Here is a 26,160-nt window from a genome sequence, read left to right on the forward strand (position 1 = left end):
CCTACACCGTGCAGCACCCACAAGACTGCCAGAGCCCATGCCCACTGTGACAGGCACCAGCCACAGCCACACGGCCGCCGGATGCCACAGCGCTGGACTGGCGGCTCCCCGTGGCACGGCAGGACCCGCACCCCGCCTCCAACACCTCCCACCCCGCTGCCCGCTGGCACGCCAGGCCTCGCCCCGCTCTGTGATGAGCCTATCGAGCGCGACCGGTAACAGCTGCCGCCCCGCCCCTTCTGCCGCCCATAACGGAAGCGCCCAGAGGCCGAGCGGTGGCGCGGCCCGTGTGCCACCCGTTCCCACACACACTCCCCGCCCCCTTGCGCCCCCTCTCCGGGCGGCATGTGGGGAGCGAGCTCGGGGTGGGAGGCCGATGCGGTGAGTGCGGGCGGGAGGGGGACAGGGGAAACGGCCGCTCCTTTCCTCTTTTTCCTCCTCAGCCCGTCTCCGTGTTACGTGCGCCCAGCAGGCCGCTTCCCTTCCCCTCCCTTCCTCTCCTATCCCCTCCCATCCCTTCCCTTCCCTTCCCATCCCCGCCGGCGAGAGCGCTGCCAGGGTGGGGAAGGGGGTGGGAGGCGTAGGCCACCATCTTTGGGGACGCCTACGGCCCAGATGGAGAGGTGCTGGTGCAGTGATTAGATTGACCTCCCCGCCGTGTCCCTGAACTCAAATGGGATCAGCTCTGGAGGGGGTCGATAAAGGGGGTGGCTGCAACCGTGGTCCCCTGCAGCACAAAGAGGGTAAGTAGTGATATAGTTGCAGAGGGTATTGTCGTCTAACGTTGTGTCCCATACTGGTGCTAATGCTGTTCTTCCTTCTTGTTTCCCATACCTGCCTGCACGTTTACCTCAGCCAGCCCTCCTGCCCAGGTGCCTTGTTCTCTAAGGAAGAGACAGAGAGTCCCTTAGCACTGCTAGTGTTTCCAGCAGGGAACTGTACAAAGTTGATGTTTGCAGGCAAAAGGGTCTTTGGCAACAAAGCACAGTCTGCCAAGAGGAAGCAGACAGCACAAAAAAGCAAACAAAATAGCCCATTGGAATGCTTCTATATTTTTTGCCATGGGGATGGTGAGGCCCTGGCACAGGTTGCCCAGAGAAGCTGTGGCTGTCCCATCCCTGTCAGTGTTCAAGGCCAGTTTGGACGGGCTTGGAGCAACCTGGTCTAGGGGAAGGTGTCCCTGCCCATGGCAGGGGGATTGGAACAAGATGACATTTGAGGTCAAGCCCAAACCATTCTGTGATTCTATGCACTATAAATCATGTTTATTATTCAAACTTTAAAGTACTTCTGGAAAAATGAGGCATTACTAGTAATAGTAAAACCATTCAGTCACTGTACAACGTATAACAAGCATTCATTCTGTTTAAGAGGATGTTTTTGCTGTCAGAGTAATTGAGTTTAATTTGAGCTGTTCTGGTAACTCCTAGACCAGTAGAAGCAGTGCTGATAATGGGAGCTGAGAGGCCTTCTGTTAGCAACATCATTGCTAATAAAATTCTGATTGCTGCATCTTTGATAGTTGACATCCTGTCATCCAGAAAAACCTATGGAGATTTTTCTGCTCATTCTGCATGCATTCAGAGCTTTTGGCCAAAAAAAAAAAAAAAAATGCTTCTTGTGAATAGTGTGGGTTTGATTTTAAATTCATTGATAAGTTGAGAAATTTTGGATTTGTATCACCTTTGAGAACAGTTCTCTTGTTTTTATCGCTTTACATGTTCATTCCTTTGGGTCATTCTTCCATACTTCTAAGTATCCTGGAATTTACCTGCTTACCCTAGAATTTGTAACTAGGGTAATACTTGTGAATTGAATGTAACATTTTTGAAATATGGAAATAACTGTCTCTTTAATAAATGGTTTGTTTTGGAGGCTGTGTTGTCCCCAGAGAAGTGTAAGTGTGTTGTCAGGGCACAGATCAACATACCCTCTCAATTTGTTACTTATTCAAAAGGCATTACTGATTTGATTCATCAGATTCAAGGCCCTGAACTAACATTGCAATGGAGCTGAGGTTTGGCTGTTTCAGCAGGAACATGAGGAAGCAAAATGTTACCTACAAAACCAGATTTGCTTTTCTCTTAGCTTAAAAAAGTGTAGACTACCTCTGCCTTCTCTCTGTAGGAGAGAACATAGCCAAATATTCATTTGAGTGGAAGAATCAAGTTGAAAGTGAAAGATTATTATCAAAAGTTGTTGGCCAGTTGTGCTTTAACACCAAGCAAATGTATTTCGACTTTGACAAATGACTTTGTATTGCTGCGATGAATAAAAGAGATGTTGGACAGATCTTAACTGAAATAAGAGCATTTTCTTACCTCTTTCAGAATATTTTTCCATGTGGCTTATGTCCCTTTAGTGTAGTTCTGCTTGAATGTGAGGGAGCTATCCATGTATGTAGTCTTGTGTAGGGTTCCATTTGTACTAAAGTAAGTTTGCCCTCCGATTGTGCAATTTAGAGATGTTGTGGAAGTTCACTTCTGATTCCGCTGTTTTCTAAGCAACTAGATCTTTGGAGTTTTGATGATTAGAATAGTGTCTCTAGCTATTACCACGAAGAGGTTTCTGGGGTTGTTTTCCAAACTGCCACACAGGGCTAGCTTGGTAAAAGTAAGAGGGAAAGGTGGTGCTAGAAGTGCCTTTTGCTCTCATCTGCTGCCCCAGTAGCACTGGCCACCTGGTGCCAACTTCTGGTCTCCAGAATTTGCCTTCCTCAGGTCTCTACTTTTTTTTTTCTCAGTTGAAGTGTCCAGGAAGCACTTGAAGCATCTGATATATTAACTGGGCATTGTTTGACTTATTTGTGCTGGAGGGTGTTGTTCCACTTCTCAGAAGCAAAAGTTAAGTTGAGGAAATTGTTGGGAAGAGTGCCAGTCTTGGTTAAGTGGCTAGAGTGGATGAATTGCTAATCTTTTCTGGGAGTGGGGCAAGCTTCTTTCTCTGAAAGATTCCTCTCAACCTACTTAGCATTTTTGCTTGTGAGGGATATGTGGCAGTCAGAATTGATGTGTTAAGAGATATATGCAAGTAGAGTCAAGTACTTTAAGAGTTTTCAGGATTTTATTGATAAATGAAGAAGGAGCTGAAATCTGTCAGGGACTGTCCTGGAGGTATTCCAGCTTTTGGTAGGCTTGAACTTGTCTAGCTGCTTTTTAAACTTCCATAGATTTGCAGCATCCACAGCAAACCATGAAAAGGAATTCCACAGGTTGCCATCAGTTTTATGAAAAAATTTCTCTTTCACTTGTTTTTAGTTTAACACATGCAACCTTTGATAGGTGTCTCCTCCTTATATTGGAAGAAAATGTGATTTGTTATTCCCTGTTCGGTTTTGTCATGGTTTTGTAGACCTCTGCTATATCCTTTCCTCAATCCTACCTTCCATCCTGCAGAACCCCAGCTATGGTAGTAATTGCTTGTGGAATGCAGCATGGAAGCCATTCTGGCTTTCTGTGTGAACTTTCTCTGTAGTTACAAGTACAGAGTACTGGTAATTCTACTGTATCATTTTTAAGCGGGTGCATCAGGGGGAAACAAACCTTCATGCAGCGTTGAGGAACTGTTAAATGATTACATTCTTTGTGTTAGGTTTTTTTGTTTGGGTTTGGTTTTTTTTTCCCTAACAACTTCTGATATCAACTCTGATTTGTTCACTGTTGGTGAGTACCTAGTAGATGTTCCCATCAAGCTATCAGATGTAACCCCAGCACCTCATTTGTGGGTGGTATGTAACTCACAGCCTGTTGTATATAGGAATGGCCTTGCTCATATGACCATCAGTGTGGCATTTAGCACCTCTCTTTGATCTTTTAAAGCCTATAGCTCTTGCCTTTACTGTCACACTTAGACATTTGACAGAGTTTTGAAAATGTTGAACTAACTTAAAGAATAATACTGGATAAGTAGCAAACAGAATTTTTCCCTGAGAAAGAGAAAGCACATTTGCCTTCTACCTGCCGTTCTTTGTTTTTTAAGATTGCAAATTCACTTTGTTTTATTTTTTTAAATTAATTTCTCAAATAATGCATTTTTAAATACTATCAAAACTTTTCTTATGTATGTGTATGAATGTTTCAGGAAATGCTTCAAAGAACAATAAAAGATTTTTTTTCCAAAGATGGAAGGTTCAGTTGAAGAGATGGATACCTCTGATACTCAGTGGGGCTGGTTTTATTTGGCTGAGTGTGGTAAATGGCATATGTTTCAGGTAAATACCTATGAAGTTATATTAGCTGTGATGCATTCCATGCATCAAACTACCTATTGCTGTATTTGTCTAAATGTGCTTTTTCATTTATTTTGAAGACTGATTCAAACAGTCATTGCTCTGTTAGCAGTGAAGATATTGAAAGGAGCTTCCGAACAAACCCACATGGTTCTGTTTCTTTTACTACTGCAAAATTTAACTACACGCTAGACTTTTCAGGTGTGTATCTTTTCATAGAGTAAATTTAAGTAATAGAATATGCCAGATACACCAGTTAATTTGTTTGTTCACCAAATTACTGTCCTCGTACCTACTGCAAAAACTTGTGATTCTTGTGACTGGAAATGTTGTCTTTACTGGAAAGTACATAGTAGTTTTTAGAAGCAACTGCCCTGTTACAATTTTTTAGTGTAGTTTATTAGTAAAGTAGCATGTGTTGTTTAGTAGCACTCCCATCATGTTACTGCCGCTTACCTTACCATAAATCTATGGGACTGGCGAGTTTGAACATTTTTGCTTTAATGTGCAACTGCTTGTAAGCTTGAAAAATGTAGTAGATTGAAAAGATCTTGGTTATGTTAACTATAAATTGATCTGTACTTTGGCGTTTGGGGGGTTTTTTTGCTTTGGTTGGGTTTTTCTTTTTAGCTTTTCCATTCATAGATTGTTTATTTTCTGATTAAATTATGAAACAGCTATATGCTTAAATATAAGCCTCTTCCAAGACAACGAAAATAGTAGTATTTCAAATATAGGAAGCGGAAACTGGGTAAACCAGCAATGTACTGGGAGTTAAAGTAGTATGTAACAATACAATGAATTTTATGTTTACTTGTGTTGAAATGTCTGTTTAAAAAAACACTTGGTTTTGCATCTGGAATAAAAGCACTAAATAGAAATGCTGAAGAACTATTTTTATGTTCCTGTTTGTAGGTCATGATGTCTTACAAGGACAGTAGTAACATGCTTTGTCATCCTGGTTGTATTAAAGCCAGTGGAAGTTTTGCCAGTGATTCAGTGGGGCTGAATGTTAGACGGATATTTTAACAATAAGTGTTTTCTGTAATAGTTGTGCATTTTGCCAATTCATGTAAATGACAATGATTCTGAGGCCAGTAGTTAGAAACATTTGTTGAAAATGCTTGTTTGTTAATTGTTGAAACGGGATTTCCTGTCAAGCAACTTCGGGTATAGTATTGTTATTTTAAAAATGACGCTTACGTGTTTCATATGCTATAGATGAATTCCAGAAACTTTCATCCTAACTCTTGTTTTATGCTCAGCGATGAAACAAACCAACCTAACTACCCTTAAGCAACGTCCAATAAAGCGAGCTCCCTTTTCTATCAGTACTTTCAGGTAAGGAAATAAAAAAAAGACTCCCTAATTTTATTTTATTTGTAATTCTTCTAAGTAAAATGAAACAAAAATATATTTTACATTTATTGTTTATTCTCACATCAAGCAATTTGAGAGGTGAACCAAGGTGGGAGAGCTAGTCAAGTGAAGAAGGAAGACATATCAGAGAAGAATGACAAAAGAATTTTTAGTTGGTTTTTTTTTTTAATTTTGTTTTGTGTTTTTTTTTCTCCTGCGGAATTAAGGAACTTGCAGTAGGAGAGGCAAGGCGTACTGAATACCAATAACTTTTGGCAAGGTTCTTAAAGCTGTGCCTGAATCTAGCCATTGGAGTCCCTGCTGTAAATACCTGTTGAATCACAATTGTTACGGGGAAGCAGCAGCAAAAAACTTAGGAGTTTGTTCCATTTTAATAATGACTTCTTTGTATTATTGTAGCAGCAAAAAAGATTGAGTTATATTTTCTTGCCTGTGTGTTTTAATCATTTACTCTAAAATGGTTTGAAATTACAAGAATTTGCATCATAACAACCAGATTGTTTTATGAGTCTAATTGCAGTAGATTGTAAGTGTCTTACCATCTGATAAGTCATTAGATATAAAGCTGTGCTGATGTAAATCTGATACTCAATAAACACTAAATTGATCTGTGTAGTGATACCACCACAGGTAAAAATGACTATATGGAATATGTACGCTTTTTTCTCCAGCTAGTTTCTTTAGAAATAATTTTAGTTCTGAATTTTAGTCTGGTTATATTTTCAAAAAGAAAATTGTCATTTTTAATGAGAAATGTAACAGTAACCTTTTTACACTGGCATTCAAGAAGGCATTTTTTTTGAAGTGTCAGCTGTTTTTTTTGATGGATATTTGCTGAAGAATGTATGCAATAATGTGGCAATTCACTTTTGGTTTTTTGTTTCTTGAATAACTGCATTCAGTACTCTCTTTGCATGTGATAACACTATACTTTCAGAAGATTGCTTCTTTTAGTCCTGGTTTTAAGGCTTAAAAGCTGCTATGTATGTGGTGTATATGCTTAAAATGTTTTTTGGTTTGGTTTGGTTTTTTTTTGGTTAGGTTTTTTTTTGGGGGGGGGGGGGGAGGTGTTTTGGGGTTTTTTTTGTTGTGGGTTTTTTTTTTTGGTGGGGTTTTTTGTTGGTTGGTTGCAGACCTTCTCTTCCAATTTATCTTCTTATCTTTTGCTGTAGATGATGTATTAAAACTGCTCATTATGGTGGTTTACTTACAATAAGCTAAGCCAGAATTTGAATACAAAATAAGACCTCTTGCCTTTGACCTTACCTGCTGACATCAGCCTTTGTTTCAATTAAAACCCTAAGTAGTTTTGTGTAAGGTTTTGGGTTTGAGCAAGGGTTTGACAGAAAGAAAATGCATCATGGCTTTGATGTGATGTATTTTTACTTTTGTTTGTTTGTTTGTTTGTTCTGTTTGAAGTTTCATCTGTGAAAATGAGGCTATCCCTATGCCTTCACACTGGGAGAATGTAAATACTGATGAGCCATATCAGGTAAGAGTTGGTATGGAAGTTGGTGAAAAATATATGATAATGAAATAATGCATCGAATTGAAATTGTACTAACCTCTTTTTTTCCAGCTTATTCCATTGCAAAAGAAAACAAATGAATATAATGAAGTTTCTAGTCTCTTTGGAAAAACAATGGATAGCCACCGAATTAAAAGAATTAAGAGAATACAAAATCTAGACTTGTGGGAGTTTTTTTGCAGGTGAGATTATTTCTAAAACCAACAGTCTTAGGATTGTTAATGGAGCAAATCTTGAAGGCATGCAGCAGAAATATGTTTCATTGCTTTTATTATTAATGAAAATATGTGTAACTTAATATTTTTTAAATATTCTTATTTGTCATTCCTCTGTATTCAGAATTCCATTTTCAATACTGTAGTTTCTGCAGGTGCAGAAATGTAATACTTGTAGAAATGCATTAGGTATAAATGTAGCATAGACAAGACTGATGCATTAAAGATGTTCAGGATGTCCATGTGGTAGATGCCTATGATACTTAACAATGCTTTTTGTAAAATAATTCCTCGACAGGCTTGTATTACTTTAATTTTTAGTGAACAAAGCAAATAAATATTTGTGGCTTGTTAAAGTTTTTAACTTTTATGAAACCAAGGACAAAATCAAGTGTCCAATTAGCACATTTTCATGTTCTTTCTTTAATGTGCTACAAAAGCTTTTTCTGAGTTCTCTGCTTTTCCCTCTTTATATTGTGCTGGCCTGGAAGAAGTAGGAAGTGCTGAGTTTTGCTTCCACTTAAGTATCAATCTTAAGCAGTTGTATTTGACAAAAGTTTTATTTGTGCGGCCTCTAAGAAGGAGTTCCTATCAGAATCTGTTTTGAAGATGTATTATAGCCTTAAAACCAACTGAACTAAGTTAAACAGGGAGGAAATAACTTAGGCAGATGTATATTAAAAATTTGCATAAGTTATAAGTTGGGCGGAGAATGGATTCAGAGCAGCCCTGAGGAGAAGGATTTGGGGGTGTTGGTTGATGAGAAACTGAACATGAGCCGGCTTCAGTGTGCGCTCGCAACCCAGAAAGCCAACCATATCCTGGGCTGCATCAAAAGAAGCGTGACCAGCAGGTCAAAGGAGGTGATCCTGCCCCTCTACTCTGCTCTCGTGAGACCTCATTTGGAGTACTGCGTACAGCTCTGGTGTCCTCAACATAAAAAGGACATGGAGCTGTTGGAGCAAGTCCAGAGGAGGGCCACAAGGATGATAAGAGGGCTGGAGCACCTCCCATATGAAGACAGGCTGAGGAAGTTGGGGCTGTTCAGCCTGGAGAAGAGAAGCTGCGTGGAGACCTCATAGCAGCCTTCCAGTATCTGAAGGGCTATAAGGATGCTGGAGAGGGACCCTTCATTAGGGACTGTAATGGTAGGACAAGGGCTAACAGGTTCAACCTTAAACAGGGGAAGTTTAGGTTAGGTATAAGGAAGAAGTTCTTTTCTGTGAGGGTGGTGAGGCACTGGAATGGGTTGTCCAAGGAAGTTGTGAATGCTCCATCCCTGGCGGTGTTCAAGGCCAGGTTGGATGGAGTCTTGGGTGACATGGTTTAGTGTGAGGTGTCCCTGCCCATGGCAGGGGGGTTGGAACTAGATGATCTTAAGGTCCTTTCCAACCCTAACTATTCTATGATTCTATGTGAATTTTTGAAACATATCTAGTTTATTTTTACTTTAATGGTATATCATGGATATGCGTAAGGAAATTAAGTTCTTGGTTAAGAAGGTTAGCCTTCTCTTAATTGAGTTTTTGATTTTTGAGGAAGTAAGGAGGGGGCTCAGCAGAACCCCCTCTACCTTGCCCTTCTGGAGGACAGACTTTGGCCTCTTTAGGAGACTGATTGAAAGAGTCCCTTGGGAGGCAGTCCTGAAGGGCAAAGGAGTCCAGGAAGGCTGGACATTCTGCAAAAAGGAAATCTTAAAGGCACAGGAACAGGCCATCCCCATGTGCCAGAAGATGAGCTGATGGGGAAGATGACTGGTGTGGCTGAAGAGAGCTTTGGCTGGAACTCAGGAAGAAAAAGAGAATTTGTGACCTTTGGAAGAAGTGGCAGGCCACTCAGGAGGACCACAAGGATGTCATGAGGTTATGCAGGAAGAAAATTAGAAAGGCCAAAGCCCAACTAGAACTTAATCTGGCTACTGCCATAAAAGACAATGAAAAATGTTTCTTTAAATACATTAGCAACAAAAGGAGGGCTAAGGAGAATTTCTATCTTTTATTGGATGTTGGGAGGAAACATAATGATAAAGGCTGAGGAAAAGGCTTCAGGTGCTTAATGCCTTAGTAAGACCAGTTTTTCTCAGGGCACTCAGCTTGAAGACAGGGACAAGGAGCGAAATGAAGCCCCCATAATCCAAGAGGAAATAATTAATGAGCTGCTACACTTAGACATACACAAGTCTGTGGGGCCAGATGGGATCCACCCAAGTGTACTGAGGGAGCTGATGGAAGTGCTCACTGAGTCACTGTCAATCATTTATCAGCAGTCCTGGCTAACTGGTGAGGTTGCAGTTTCCTGCAAGTCAGCAGATGTGATGCCCATCTACAAAAAGCGCCAGAAGGAGGATCCAGGGAACTACAGGCCTCTCAGGCTGACCGTGGTGCTGGGGAAGGTTATGGAACAGATCTTGAGCACCATCACGTGGCATGTACGGGACAACCAGGTGATCAGCCCCAGTCAGCATTGATTTATGAAAGGCAGGTCCTGCTTAACCAACTTGATCTCCTTCTGGGACTAGGTAACCTGTTTTAGTGGATGAGACAAAACTGGATGTTGTCTGCCTCGACTTTAGTAAAGCCTTTGACACAGTTTCCCACAGCATTCTCCTGTAGAAACTGGCCGTTCATGGCTCAGATGGGAGTACACTTCACTGGGTAAAAAACTGGTTGGATGGCAGAGTCCAAAGAGTTGTGGTGAATGGAGTTAAATACAGTTGGTGGCTGGTCACGAGTGGATCAGTACTGGGGCCAGTTCTGTTTACTATCTTTATTGATGATCTGGATGTGGGGATTGAGTGCCCCCTTGGCAGGTTTGCAGACAACACCTAGTTGGGCAGGAGTGTTGATCTGCTTGAGGGTAGGAAGGCTCTGCAGAGGGATCTCGATAGGCTGGATCAGTGGACTGAGGCCAACTGTATGTGGTTCAGCAAGGCAAAGTGCCGGGTCCTGCACTTGGGCCACAACCCAATGCAATGCTCCAGGCTTGGGGAAGAGTGGCTGGAAAGCTGCTCATGGAAAAGGACCTGGAGGTACTGGTTGAACTGGCTCTATGAGAGATCTCACTGCTGGATCAACTTAATTTTGTTTTACTGGATTAGCTTGTCACTGCTGGTGGAAAGTGCTAAGACTATGTGCTTTAGAATAGTTAGACTCTTCAATTTGTTCCAAATTGGTAAAAATCCAAGTCAGTTCCTACACCTGGGTCAGGGCAGTCCCAGGCACAGCTGCAGGTTGGGCAGAGAAGTGATTCAGAGCAGCCTGAGGAGGACTTGGGGGTGTTGGTTGATGAGAAACTGAACACGACCTGTCTTCAGTGTGCACTCGCAGCCCAGAAAGCCAACCATATGCTGGGCTGCATCAAAAAGATCGTGACCAGCAGGTCAAAGGAGGCGCTTCTACCCTTCTACTTTGCTCTTGTGAGACCCCATCTGGAGTACTGTGTCCAGCTCTGGCATCCCCATCGTAAGAAGGACATGGAACTGTTGAAGCAAGTTCCAGAATGAGGGCCACAAGGATGATAAGGGGGCTGGAGCACCTTGCATACAAAGACAGGCTGAGAAATTTGGGGCTGTTCAGCCTGGAGAAGAGAAGACTGCATGGAGACCTCAGAGCAGCCTCCCGGTATCTGAAGGGGGCCTACAGGTATGCTGGAGAGGGACTCTTCATCAGGGACTTTAGTGCTAGGACAAGGGGTAATGGGTTCAAACTTAATCGGGGGAGATTTAGGTTAGATATAAGGAAGAAACTCGTTACTGCGAGGGTGGTGAGGCCCTGGCACAGGTTGCCCGGAGGAGCTGTGGCTGCCCCATCCCTGGCAGTGTTCAAGGCCAGGTTAGATGGGGCTTGGAGCAATCTGGTCTAGTGGGAGGTGTCCCTGCCCATGGCAGGGGGGTTGGAACTAGATGATCTTTAAGGTCCTTTCCAACCCTAACGATTCTGTGATTCTGTTACCACAAAAGTCAGTCAAAGAAACTCTCTAAGCCTCAATTTGGAGTTTTAGAAAGCAGGCATTCTTTACTGCAGCTCTGGGCACACATGCAAATCATTTCGGAAGGGTGAGTGTGCCTAATAGTTGCTGGTAGTGGCTATATATTTAGCATACTCATGCATATTTACAGCTTTCCCGGGAAATTATGTACATATTCATGGTATTTCAGGAACTAATTATAATATTTGCATTCTAATTACACATGTGTTTTCTTGCTGAGTGGGGGTCTGGTGGTCCCCAGTAGTCTTCCTCACTGTGTTTACTGATTGACCTCAGTGCTTGCACATGCCTGCAAGGTCCTAGTGCTGAGTTAGCAGTTGGTATGTCCTTGCTTTTGTTCTGTTCCAGTCTCTGCTATCTTGAAGGTTAGCATCCTTGGTCTTATTTACTGCCTCCTTAGTTGTTATCAGTCCCGTGATGTTCCTTCACCCATCAGCCAGACATTCCTTATTCCCTGTGTGTCAGCAAGTTAGAGAAGCTTGTTGTATTTCACTACATTAGTTAAAGTCATACACATTATTGTTGGTTTAAACCTATAATTTAAGCCTACAATTTTATAAAAAGTTCTGCTGTGGCATTTCTGCATTCTGCAGAAACACCTTCCGAGTGTACTCAGTATATTCTGCTACTTATGAGGAACAGTTGCTACTTAAACTTTTGTAGTTTTGAGAAAGTGTTTTGCTTCATTGATAAGGTCAGTGATTAAATCTGAGCATTGCTTTAATCATTATTTGCATCCTTGTAGTGGTTAAAACACATTTACCTGTTGTAGTAGTTCCCATATTAATGACTGTTTTAAATTGTTTTTATGAAATCAACTGGTCAGAGATAGTGAAGGACTGTTTCAGAACATTTTTGGAGAATTTATTATTCACTTTTTCTACAAATTTGTTCTGCTCCCGTATTTCCAGAGAAGTTACTCTAGGCTACCTTTATACATTGTCAGAGATCAGCAGCCAACAGTAGAGGGCTGCTGATTGAAAAATTTCAGATGTTCAGCATTGCTAGCCGTTAGCTCAGAGGTGTTGCCTCACACAGGTAGTGTGTGCCGGGAATCTTGGCTTCTGCGTTTTGTTGAACTGCTGATAGAGCAGAACTTGAATGCCTGGAGTCTCTATGCCCCTGACACAAAACATCATACATGAGATTACTGGTAAAATCTCTGAGATGCCCTTGAGATTCTACTGATATTCTTCTGGTTTGGAAAGAAGTTGTAGGGGAAAAAAAGACACACACACAAAAAAAGAAAAGAAAAAAAAAAGTTGCCAAGACATAGGTATTTTAGTTTGCAAAAGGGAAGAGGGAAAAAAAATGCTGGATAACAAAGCAGAATAAACATCTCTTTCAAGCTAAGTACTGTAAGATTTCTACTTGGGTGAAATGTACTTACTTATAAATAAAGCATAACTGCAATGTAATGCTATTAATACGATAAAGAATCTTTCCTGCCTAGCTCTTTCCCTTGACCTGGTTGATGGGACTTCTTCAGATTACGTCTAAACTGTAGGTCCTGTGAATGCTTTCCCAATTCAAGTGTGCACTCCTGTTGTAAGCAGATGATAGCTTAATTTGATAAGTATGTGCCTGATAAACCTAAGTATGTAGCACAATGTCCTATGCAGTATAGCTTGTATAGGAGGGAAATTCAGCTACACAGACAAGAACAATGCTGTGATGCACTCTGACTTATTTTTGTCTGGACAGTCGAGGGATCATAACTATGAACAGCTGAGTGATTTAGACACAGAGTCAACTTCTTCATGGATCTTAGGAAAACCCAAATGAGAGAAAGTCACATAAGAAAAATTGATAGAAAATATATCTGTTTTTTAATTGAAAGTGTGCTATGGCCTTCTGCCGATGAGACTGTAATACAGTTTCACCTGTAGTATAAGGTGGTCTTTATGTTTCAAAAATTTTATATACATGTAATCCTTCAATACACAAAGGATTGAATACTACCTCTTAGAATATATGTGAAGCGTAAATTTGGAAAACAATTATGAAAGGATCACATTGAAGTAATTTTACCTTGACATTTAGGTAATTTTATTTTTAGTATTTTTCCTGGTTTACCTGAGTAGTTATACTTTATAATCCACTAAGTTTGTTAGCCCTCCCACCATGCTATTTAAGTAGATGGAGGGAACAAAATGGGAGAAAAATGCCTTTCTTTTAAAAGTGTATCTGCATAAAATTACTACACTGAAACTAATGCCAAATGGAGAATGTTGATAAAATTAGTACAAAGACCTTTTTTCCTAATCTTGGATTACTTATGAAAATAGTCCACAGCATCCAGAAGTATGTGATTTCTAAACATGTCCCTTAAGAATTCTGATCACTTTAAAAACATAATCATCTGTTAAAAGCTAGAGTCATTTAGACACTCGTGAAAGTGGAATGTATAGAGGATTTTAGGTCTGTCCCGTCTGTAGTGTTTTCAGAGTAGTAACTTGATTCAATTGTACTGATGTTTGTAATGCTGTATTGTGTGTTCTCTGTAGGAAAAAAGCTCAACTGAAGAAGAAAAGAGGTGTCCCAACTATTAATGAGCAGATGTTATTTCATGGCACCAGTAATGAATTTGTTGAAGCAATATGTATTCATAACTTTGACTGGAGAATAAATGGGATACATGCTGCTGTATATGGAAAAGGTAAGTATTTTTGCCAGATACAACAATTCAGCAATCTTAAAAGTTGAACATTGTTAAGTGTTCCCCATATTAAGTTCTTTGTGGTGCACTCACTGTGTTTATCCAAGAGCTGTTCAATATAGCTCTGCTTTTACATCAAGTGTATTTTAAGAAAGTTAGGATGCAGTAAGGAATGTAATTGTCAAAACTGGCTAGTAGGACCAGGGAGTGTGTGCCCAATGAAGCAGTGTTGATCACAAGACAATCTCTCTACTAAAACATTCTCACTAGAAGTATTTGGTCATGTTGCTATAATCTAAGGATTTGCGGGGGGGAGGGGGAAGGAAGGATTGCTCATGAGCATAAGAGAACGGACATCTTTTATTATCCTAATACCTATATCCATGCTCTAGGAGTTAAGCTGTCATAAGAATATCATCAGATTTTTTTATTTTTTTTTTTTATTTGAAAGGGACCTATTTTGCGAGAGATGCATCATATTCCAGTCATTTCTGCAAAGAGGACATGAAGCATGGAGATACTTTTCAAATTCATGGTGTGAATCTGCAGCCTCGTCTGCATAGACCAGATAAAGTCATGTTTCTTGCTCGTGTATTAACTGGTGACTATATCAATGGTGATTCAAAATACATGAGGCCTCCTTCAAAAGATGGAAGTTTTGTGAACTTGTATGACAGCTGTGTGGATAACACCTGGAACCCAAAGATCTTCGTCATCTTTGATGCCAACCAAATCTACCCTGAGTATTTAATAGAATTTTCTTAAGTTTGAAAAGAGCTGAACTGAGTATTGTTTGTGTCTTTTTGATGTTCTTTTTGTAAAGACAATGATATAAAAACAGGAAGTGTGAGAGAGGTGAAAGAAAAGCTAACATATGTTTATGGAAAACGGGAAGCTATTAAACATTTAAGAGAGATTGTTGAACTGTTTTTTAAAATCTGTAAACTTTACTAATGCATTTTTCAAATGTAGATACCATTACAAATTTGAAATTGCTTAGTGAGCCTTAAAGACGCTGGACATTGGTAAGTTTTCAAAGGCAAGATTTATGTTCTGGTTTTTTTAATATATTACAAGTATTTATTCATGTGGTAGAAATATGCCTGTAATACAGTATGCATATGATGAAACTAATCTTTTGTAAAGATTGTCTGTAGAACATAAAAATAACAAAACCACCAACAAAAACGGGGGACTTTGGTACATATTATGTGTGTATGTCTATGTTCTATAGTACACATGGCTTTGTGTTTGGAGGTCTCTTAGTTTGGATTCTAAACCTACCCAAAAAAAAAATAGTATCTGGAGTAAACTGATGGAGCTATAACATTCACTGAAGCTGTTCTATTTAACTTTAAGTATTTTTTTCTGTAAGCTTCAGTTATATACTTGCAAAGCTTTAATCATACACTTGCAAGATTACAAAACCCTTGCACTAGCATTTGAACTTTGGTTTTGATAGAAATTATGCCCATAAGTTCTTGTGGTTGTTAATTGTTTGGTGCATAACTGTTGAGCTTAGTGTTGGGATATCAGCAGTGCCATACACCTGAGTTGTTATTCTTATGGAATTTTTGCCCTGTTGTTATAGTTTATGTGTGCTTGCAGTTACATTCACACTGCTGTGATTCATGCCTGGTCAGGGTTTAAGAATCATTCAGTGCTCATGTACTTGCTGTTACTGAAGACAATGTCTAGATTAACTTTACTGGAGTAATACAGTTAAACCAACACTGAGTGTTTAATAAGATGCCATCCTTTAATTTTTAAACATGTTAATAGAAAGCTTTCAGTGGCGCTTGTGTAGATCAGGTTTTCATAAGTGATACAGTTGTAAAGCTGAAGAGTATTTTTCACGTGTAGAAAGACCAAGAGAGTATTTAGGAAAAGAACAAGCTTGAGTACCTAAGCGTATAAAGAGCCTGAAGAAGGGGCTGTTACAGAGAAATGCACTGAAATGTTAAACAATTTGCTACAAAGTTGTTCCTCTAGTGTTTTACTTTGTTCAAGTCTTTTGAGGCTTCACTTCTTTGGCTATGACAAGTACTAAATAGAAATAGTACGTAATTGTGGCAGATATAGAATTATCTGTATTGGTCTGTTATGCAATTGTTAATGGACTCTCTGGATCTAAGGCTACGTTTAAAATCCATTCTATTTAAAACGCACTGCAGCTGGCATGACCAAGTCTACTCAAAATTATATTAAACCTATGGAACTGGAAGCAAAACATGACTACATATCTGGCATCATAACTGAGGATGCAAACATCTCTTCCTTTTCCTTAGTGCTGTTATCTTTGCCTTTCAGTGGATCTTGCACAAATTGGGTGTCTGTATTTATAATTTCATGGCAGCTTTTCCTTTAGCTTCTGTTCCTAAGCCATTTAGGGCTAAGATGCATTTTCCTTAATTTTAGTGCAGTGGGAAGTATGATCTCTGATCCTAGTTGGGAACTTGAGGTTCTACTGTTGTGGGCATAATTATGCAGGGAATTGGTATATTATTGACTCCTTTTTATTCTTATACTGTTTTCTACAGAACATACATTTTAGGAAACTAACGTATGTGCTGCTGTTCCTTTGATTTGGTCATTTATTACTTCTGAGGTCTGAACTGACCTTTTTAGTTAAGCAAACTGAAGTTTCTTTTTCAGTGTCTTATGGACAAAAAATTCTGTTATCTATACTGATCTTAGTAGCTTTTCCCATTGTCTTGTTTATTACTTAACTCACTTAAATGGCAGAATCTTAATCTTACCAAATCACTCTGTGATTGTAGTTTCAGCTCTTCTTTTAATGTACTGTTCTGCTTTCTGGTGTCCATTTTTGTTCAATCTTGATAATGAAGGTATCTGTAAAGCAGCTGTCCTTCTGCTGGCAAGTGAAGTCCAGAACTCTACAAGTAGCCAATACAAGAAATAGTTGGATTTAATAAAAGGAACAGTGAGAGAAGGGAGGAAAATAATTTCTTGTACTTTAGAGCATCAAAGAAATGAAAAGGGATTTGGTCTAATTCTGGCGAAAGAAAACTGCAGTTTTCTGTTACTATTTAATGTAATGAAACTTTATGCTCCCTTTTCTTTTTACGTCTGTGCGAGAGAGCATGTCGTTCTCTTACATGCCTCGATCTGAGGTAAAAGTTTCTTAGATTATTCCTGTACAGAAAGTTTTCATAGGGCACAGTGCTTCAGTATGAGCTGATCTTATTTCTGTATCATACTGGCTTCCTGTGACAGCTTTGATTTTCAGAATGGACGTGTACTCAATTTCTCCTGAAATCTCACCGTTTCATCTAAAGCAGTTTGGGAGAGTGTCTGTCTTCATTCCAGTTGATTTAGAGGTGCAGTTTATACAAACTTCTTGGTTTAAAGTTAAAATCTACAGAAATAAAAGGATACAGCTTTATTTTTTAACAGCTGTACCAATACCCTCATATCCAAGCTAGATGTGAGATACGTTAGGTACCAGGTGGAGTTAGTGACTTGAATTCCAGGAGTACAGTGGATGCAAGTTCAGCTGGTGGTTTAAGGATACCTCTGATCCCTTTAAGCCATTGTGAGCACGCAAGATCATAGTAGGAAGATTAAAGTGAATTTGCACAGTCTACATAGGTGGAGATTACCTTCAGTGCTTCTCACCGGCCTAGACAGACTGTACATCTGATGAGGGCAGGGAGCCAGCTATACAGTAGATGGACTTCTCTCTCAGTCTGCGCCATGATACGTTTCTTATTTTACTCAACATTGCACAGTTTGCTAAACCATAAACCAGTCTTAAAAGCGTATTGCCATCAAAAACCTTGATCTACTCTACTAAGGGAAAGGTATCCTGGATCAAATCCAACATTAATTATATACTGCTTTACCAGTTCCTGCCCTCCATACCCCCCCAGTTATGCTGAGGGGGTAAACCATGTATTTTTGTCCACAGCCTGGCAATCTGTGAAGAAGCGTTACACAGATTCCAGCCCAGAAATGACTGAAGTGCACTGACAGCTAAAAGCTCTGTTAGTGCCATCTCTTACACAATGGGCTTTTCAGTTTAAGTGAATAGTTATTATAAAGAGAACTATATTGTCTTCCCCCTAATTCTCACAAATAGAGTGTGGAATACTGCTCAGTGAAGGATTTTGTGAATCAAAGGAATGCTTTTAGAAACTCACTACCTTATGAGCATGCTTCATAGAAACCTGGTTTTTTACAAAAAGATAGAGAAAGTTCATATTGTGAAAGTGGAAATCAGTCATATTTTACCACCAGAGCAGTTAAAGGCCAAGTAAAATGGGCATCTTATTGCAGTAACCAGTGTATGAACACAACCAAAGACACTTCCTGCCCAGAAATCAATTCTTTGTAGAGCAGAAAGACTCAGAGCAATAACAGTTTAACTCAAAATCAGAAAGCGATTTTTTTTATTGTTTAACAAATCAAGGGCAGTTAGGATTAACAGGTTATTAGACAAAGCACTAATATGCTTATCATTCCCAACACAAGAAACACAAAGAGTCTTTGCTGGCTAGGTAGTTGTGAAGCAGGGGATGAAGGGTCAGATTCTGCTGCTGCTGGAAAGGTTCATGTAGTTTCATGTAGTTTCATGCTTCGTGTTGTCATTGCCATCTTTAGACTCCTTTAACATGTTACAGCTCTTCACATTATTGTTTTATTGTTTTTCTTCCTGAATCCTTAAACTTTAAATTCATATTTCACCTTAATCTATCATTTATGGCTTTATGCTACAGGCTTTATCAATGCTTTCTCTTAAAATTTAGGATTTTTCTCAGGAGGCTGAGCCAGGGTTATACATTTGGGCAGTCAATCAGTGCTAGGCCTTGAATCATACAGCTGAACCCTTAGGAGGAGGGGTTGGAGGCTGGAGAGGGTGGTCTGCAGCAACCAGGAAGACACTGAGCGGAATGGGTGCTTCTGAAAACCGCAGGTATGAATTTCTGAATACTTGTCTGCCTGCATACTGATAAGTGATGTAAGAAGCTCAGGCCCTGCCTCCTCTAGCCACTCCCATCCACGACCTCTCCTGCCTGGCCACTGGAGCCAGCCTGGTGCCCCAGGGACCCAGAGCCTCTGCCCAGGGTGAGGGACATAGAATCACAGAATCAGCTAGGTTGGAAAAGACCTAGGAGATCATTGAGTCCAACCATTACCCCAGCACTGCCAAGACCACCACTAAACCATATCACTGAGGGGCCTCATCTACACAGTTCATGAACGCTTCCAAGATTCTACCACTTCCCTGGGCAGCCTGTTCCAATACCTGATTACCCTCTCCATGAAGAAATTTTTCCTAGTATCCAGTCTAAACCTCCCGTGGTGCAGCTTGGGGCCATTTCCTCATGTCCTGTTTCTTGTTGCTTGGGAGAAGAGACTGATCCTCACCTCACTACAATCTCCTTTAGGTAGTTGTAGAGAGTCATAAGGTCCTCCCTGAGCCTTCTCTTCTCCAGACTAAGCAACCCCAGTTCCTTCAGCTGTTCCTCATCACACTTGTGCTCCAGCTCTTTTGCCCTTCTCTGAACCCACTCCAGCACCTCAATGTCTCTCCTGTAGTGAGGGGCCCAGAACTGAACACACTGTTCGAGGTGCGGCCTCACCAGTGCCCACCCAGTACAGGGGTATGATCACTGCCCTGGTCCTGCTGGTCACACTATTGCTGATACAGGCCAGGATGCTGTTGGCTGCCTTGGCTGCCTGGGCACAAGCTGGCTCATGTTCAGCAGCCATCGGTCGGCACTCCCGGGTTCTTTTCTGCTCTGCAGCTTTCCAGCCACTCTTCCCCAAGCCTGTAACATTGCATGGGGTTGTTGTGGCCCAAACACAGGACCTGGCACTTTGCCTTGTTGAACCTCATACCATTGGCTACAGCCCATCGATCCAGCCTGTGCAGATCCCTCTGCAGAGCCTTCCTATCCTTCAGCTGATCAACACTCCTGCCCAACTTGGTGTCATCTGCAAATTCACTGAGGGTGCATTCAATCCCCTCATGCAGATCATCAATTAAGATATTAAACAACACTAGCCCTAACACTGAGCCCTGAGGGACACTGCTAATGACTCATCACCAACTAGATGTGGTGCCATGTACCACCATTCTGGCCACCCATCCAGTTTCCAACCCAGCAAAGAATCCACTTATCCAGGCCGTGAGTAGCCAGTTTCTCCAGGAAAACGCTGTGGGAGACAATGACGTCAAATACTTTACTTATGTCCAAATACACCATATCCACAGCCTTTCTCTCATCAGCCAGGTGGGTCACCTTATCATAGAAGGAGATCAGGTTGGTCAAGTAGGACCTGCCCTTCATGAACCCGTGCTGACTGGGCCTGATCCCTTCGTTTTCTCGCACGTGCTTTGTGATCTCACTTAGGACCATCTACTCCATGACCTTCCCTGGCTGATGCTTTCGTGTTTGCAGGTTCAAACTGTGATGAGGCTGCACACCGCTCCCCTCCACCCTCACCCTCCCCCCGCCCCCAGCACCTACATACAGGACTCATATACAAGGCAACAGCAGTACTCATCTGTGAGTACCTGACTACTGTTGTAGTCACAGTAGGTTTTTATAATTTAAAGGACTCCTTAAGAGAAGGACCATCTATTTACCTAAAACGTACATTAAGAAAGACCACATTAGTTGCAATAGCCTTGTATAGGGCTTAAGGCATATGTTTTAGAGCGGTAGCTATAAAATGTACTTGTCCTTCAACCTACTTATTCACCTTTCTATCCCTCACTTCCCATTCCACCTCTTCTTCTATGTTTAAAGCACATATGGAGTGCATCTTGCAGCTGAGCTTGACACGTATCCCCAGATGTCCTTTGTAATACGTTAATGCAGTTTATTGCATTAAGTGATGTGTTTAGGTTACAGACCTGGTGGTGGCCAAGTAGCTAGTACATGTGATTTTTTTCACGTCAACATTTACCCGTCAGTTGGTGAAGGTTGTCCAAGAAAGTAATCCCAACTGAGAACAGTTGCTGCAAATTAGGCTTTCAAAGGATGACTGGATATTTGAGACACTGTACTATTATCTATGTATTAAGCAGGGAGATTACTTTTAAAAGATTTTTTTCTATAAAAGGGCTGGCCTACAAATACTTTCATCAAAGATTTTGTGTGAACAGAACTGTTGACAATACTATATCCCTGACAAAGCACTGTCAACTAATTACTAGACGTATATAAGGGTGACTTAAATAGCAGCTCAGGGATGATTTTTTATGGTTTTGATTTATTTTCTTTTTACTATAAGAAATATGACCCAAAGCAATGGGATAAGACAAGGGCAAGAGAAGGAAAACCTGGGGAAAAAAAGATTAATGGGAGAAAAATGGTTACATAAGTGAAATAGTGCATGTGTCTGCATGTATACTGGGGCTGATGAGTGGAAGCAAGGAGGGGAGAGAATGCAAAAATATTACTGCTTTAATCTGTCATTTGAAATTTTTGAACTCAGTTTTCATGCTGATGATCTTCCTGAGTGTTCAGCAACCTTATGTATTCCCAATGGGACAGAGTATTGGATGAAGAGTCAGAGGACCTGTAGTCAAATTTTCATTTCTTTTGGCACTTTGTGATGACGACAGACTTACAAAAGTGGTACATAAATGTTGCCAAACAGTCAGAAATGAGAGCTGTAGCTACATCAATCTCTTCTAATCACTGGTGTAAGGAGCATGGGGATAGCAAAGTGTTGCTATCTGCTATAAGCATAACTGGCTTCTCATGGGGCCAACATGCTTCCTGGAATATCCCCACACCAGTGACATTGTCTTTGCATGTCATCTTGCCTTTGCATGGAAAGCGTGTGGATACTGGAAGCAAGGACAGGCGACACAAGAGGACTAGAGATGCTGTTCACCACCACAGGGAGAAAATCCATGTGACTAAAGCCCGATTAGAATCCAAGGTGGCCAGCACTGTGAAGGACCAAAAGGGCTTTCTCAAATATGTTAATAGCAAAAGCAGAATCAGAGATAACATTGGTCCATTGCTTGACGGGGTCAGTCACCTCACAAATAGGGACATAGGCAAAGCAGAGATGTTTAATGCTTTCTACACCTCTGTCTTCAACACCAATGATGGGCCCTGGGGCCCCTGAAGCCCAGTGCTGGAAGGCCATGACTGCAGGATGATAAACTCCCAGCCAACCCTTAACTTCTTGGAGACTTGCTGGTCATCTAGCTGGATGTGCAGAAACCTATGGGGCCCGATGGGATTTATCCCAGGGACTGAGAGATCTGGCTCCATTACTTTTCAAAGGTCTTGGAGAGTCTGGAGAGGTCCCAGTCAACTGAAAGCTGGTGAATGTTGTCCCAGTTTTCAAGTACGGTAAGAAGGAAGATGCTGCTAATTACAGGCCTGTTCATCTCACTTCAGTGCCTGGTAAAATTATGGAGAGGGTTATTCTGAGAGTTATTGAAAAACACTTGCGGGGAAATGCAGTTATTGGTTGTAGCCAGCATGGGTTCATGAGCGGGAAGTCCTGCTTAACCAAATAAATTTCCTTTTATGACAAGGTCACCCATCTAGTTGACCAAGGGAAGATGTAGATGTGATAGTGTTGGATTTTAGCAAAGCTTTTTTATATTGTCTCTTACAGTATCCATCTGGATAAACTGTCTGATGGGATGCATCCCTGAGAAGCGCGGGAGCTTGCCAGTGTCATTGCAAGGGGACTCACAATCAGGAGTGTTTCTGGCAGGTTTGGGCAAGGTGATCCTTCCCCTCTACTCATCGCTCAGACCACATCTGGAGCACCGTGTGCAGTTCTGGGTTTCCTAGTATGAAACATGGATATACTGGAGTGAATCCAGAAAACAGCCACTAAAATGATTAAGGGATTGAAACACTTGATGAAAGACTGAGAGAGCTGCGACTTTTTAGCCTCACGAAGAGAAGACTCAGGGGTTAACTTCATCAGTGCATATAAGTACTTGGTCAGGGGAATAAAGAAGACAAAGCTAGAGTCTCCTCACTACTTCAAAGTGAAAGGACAAGAGACAATGGACACAAATTGAAATACATGAAATTCCACCTAAACGTAAGAAGAAAATGTTTTTACTGTGTGCGTGATCAAACACTGGAAAGAGGTTGCATGGAGAGGTTGTGGAGTCTCCATTTTTGGAGGTTCTCAAAATCCAGTTGGACAAGGCCTTGGGCAACCTGCTCTGGCTGACCCTGCTGTGAGCAGAAGGTTGGGATACATGACAACCAGCTTAATTCCATGATTAAAGCTTGATTTTTAGAAAAGTCTTACTTTTTTTTTTTTTCTTCCTTGAAATGTAGCATCGTCAAGCTTATACTGCTGCAGGTAACCTAAGCATGCATGAAGTCAAACATGTATTTCCTTTACGCGGGCTAGTGAGATGACTCTAGAGCAGGTTGAGCTAGAAGACCTCCAGTTTCCTAGCCCTCCATTATTGTTTAATACAATTTCCATTTTATAGCCAATCTGTAAATTTCTTGTACTGTGTTTATGACTCCAGTTTCTCTCACTTTTCCTCTGATCTCTGAGGATAAAAAAGGAAAACATGATTTTGAATGTTACTATGTAGTTCCCTCAGGGTGTTGCAATTTCATAGGCTGCATTAGTGTGGAAAGCCAAAATAGGCCTGTTTTAGTAACAGCCTAAATGTAGAAGAAAATGACCCCTTGCATCCCAACAGTGTGATGACTCTCCAGATTGAAATAAACACACATCACCATAAATAAACTGTGAAATACAAGCTGTTTTATTTAAGGGGTGGGGGGTTTATTTTTATATTGCATTTGTCATTTCCTGACTTAAAAGCTTCAAGCTGTCTTCTGCCTACCACCTGTTTCTGTTGGTAATTCTGGCATTTGTATAACCCAGTGATAGAGACTGAGTTTCTAACTCATTTTATGTTAAACATAGCAGTCAGTCAGAAAGATCCTACATCAGGACAATATGTTTTGCACCCCAATGTTTTTCAAAATCTCTTGGGTTTAGTCCTTGAGGAAAAGCAAGTGAGTTTGTACCTGGACTTCATGGAGAACAATTTTGGACCCATATAAAAGGGTGGAATGCTTTAAAGTATTCTGTTTACAACTGTAATTTAAGCCTGTGCTAATAAGTAGATTCGTGCATATGCACCTTCGTTCTTGGGCTCTTTTTTCTCTTTGCAGTTAGTGTCATATTCTCTGACATCACAGTATATGAGTTTACTGCTCTTCATTCCACTTACTCCAGGAGGCAAATATGGAAACAGATTTGATTTTGCTTTTCATGAAGAATAAATTTGTGGCTGCTAAAACCTGTCATGGTCTTTGTCTCTGCAGTCATCAGCTAGGCAGCTGAGTGCATACGAAGGTATAAGATCAGATGCACATATTCCTGGCTGCAACAGGGACCAAGGAAGACAGCTGCCGTCGACTTCAGAGAGCTGCCTCTCCGACCGGATCCGTAGATGCAGGGGGTTCAGGGGAGGTTGGTCCTGCCAATGGTGAGGTGCGATGGGGCAGCGGCCTCCTTTGGACGGGGCGTCCCAGCTCCGACTGCAAGGCGCCGCCGGGAAGGAGAGAGGAGGCTGGGCTGGACGAGCTCGCCGTCCCGCCCCTGAGGCGCAGCCCTCATCGCCCGATTATGCCACCGTGGCCGAAACAAAGTTTAGAAAGTTGTTTCAACCTTTCTGCGGTTTTACCACCCTGAGGCGCAGGCAAGAGAGAGGAGAGCAGCGACGGCCAGCGCGCAGGACTCGTATCCGGCCGCCTGCAGGAAGCGAAGGAAAGTGGGGCGGGGGAAGAGTATCGTGGGCCAGAAGAGACGGGGGAGGAAAAAGAAGAGAGCTGTGCACAGCCAGATTATTCTCCTATCGAAGCTGCAGGTGGAAAGGCAGCCGCGGCCGCTTCTTCACCCTTCTTTGCAGAGTCCCAGTGTCTCAGCACTGCCCTGCTCTTCTGCCGCGCTCCGCCTGTTGAAAGCTTTGCTTCCTGCGAGAGGCTGTCCGCAAGAGAACATTGTCTCTTCGCGGGACGCAGGGCAGCGCTTCCGAAGCCGCTGTGAGAGTTGCGCGCTGCATTCGCAGCCTGGGCTGCTTCGGTAAGCCTCGGCTCGCTCTCAGGCTGGAAGACAGCAGAAGGATTAAAACCGCAGTGCCTTCCAAACGGGCTGCTCCTGCCTCTGCATCGCCTGCCTGCCGCTGAGCAAGTTGCTTAAGCCCACACTACCTTGTTTCCCTTCTTTGTACAGCACTGGAGCAACATGGGGTGAGAAGCTTGCATGCGGAACAACAGCCGAGTATACTAGAGTATGAGGTGCCGTGGCTTCTCCTACATAGAGACTATTTCATAAAGGTGGTGCCCAAAAATTGCTGTTGACTGGTAGTCTGTGTATTTGCACTTATGCATTCCTCACATAGCTTCATGCTAAGGCCAGCAGTGTCACAGAGAAATCACTTTATGTCCCGGTTACTTCAGGAGCTGCCCAGTTGGTTTTCAGTGTACACTTCTCTGCAGGTAGAGAAGATATTTGAGTTTGTGGCTGGTCACTGCCTTCAGGGTGGCAACAGGCCCACCAAGTACTAGTTTCTTTTATAACTGTCATTTATAGTCATCATAAGCATTCTGTATCAAGAAAGAGAGAAAACTAAATCAGATACCAGAGCAATGCTACAGCAGTGTAAGACTGACACCATCAAGTAGCAGCGCTGCCATCACTAACTACTTGGTAGGGTAATAGTTTACAGTCTCCTAGTCTGCCAGCTCTTGGAGACTTAAGTTCACTGCTGCTGAAATGAAGGAGGTATTTTTGGGTTTGTATGAGACACCTCTCCCCCTTTTTCCTTCTATTGTGGTAGACCACGAAAGAACTGTAAAGAAAGCAGCAGAAATTAATGCACTAAAGAGCGTTACTCCACAAGCTTTTCTTGTGTTTTCTTCAGCCCACAGGATGCATGTGCTGCTCCTACAAATCTCTTTTTTCCTCCTGTTTCTGTTCACTGACAAATTATACACTCATGATTTTGTAATGGTGGCCATATAAAGGGGTAAAGAACATAGTGGTCTGCCCAGATTCTCTCTCCATCGTTTGCTACTTCGAGCGTAACAAATCTACAGTTCTACATTCCCTCTATAAGGAGAGAGTAATACATCTTCAGGTTTTTATTACTCTGGTTAAAAATGCAGAT

At 41.6% G+C, this 26,160-nt stretch overlaps 1 protein-coding gene across 1 annotated transcript; it reads left to right on the forward strand.

Moving 5' to 3' along the window:
- Nucleotides 1-256: 256 nt before the first annotated feature.
- On the forward strand, nt 257-17,403 carry PARP11 (poly(ADP-ribose) polymerase family member 11). Its single transcript, XM_030478815.1, is given in 9 exon segments — nt 257-381; nt 4,081-4,107; nt 4,109-4,210; nt 4,309-4,429; nt 5,494-5,569; nt 7,028-7,100; nt 7,188-7,318; nt 13,846-13,997; nt 14,449-17,403. Coding segments are annotated over 9 exon segments (1,032 nt in total). The 5' UTR covers nt 257-345; the 3' UTR covers nt 14,763-17,403.
- Nucleotides 17,404-26,160: the final 8,757 nt, after the last annotated feature.

The sequence above is a fragment of the Strigops habroptila genome, chromosome 3 (genome assembly GCF_004027225.2).
Source record: "Strigops habroptila isolate Jane chromosome 3, bStrHab1.2.pri, whole genome shotgun sequence".
In the NCBI taxonomy this organism is placed as follows: Eukaryota; Metazoa; Chordata; class Aves; order Psittaciformes; family Psittacidae; genus Strigops; species Strigops habroptila.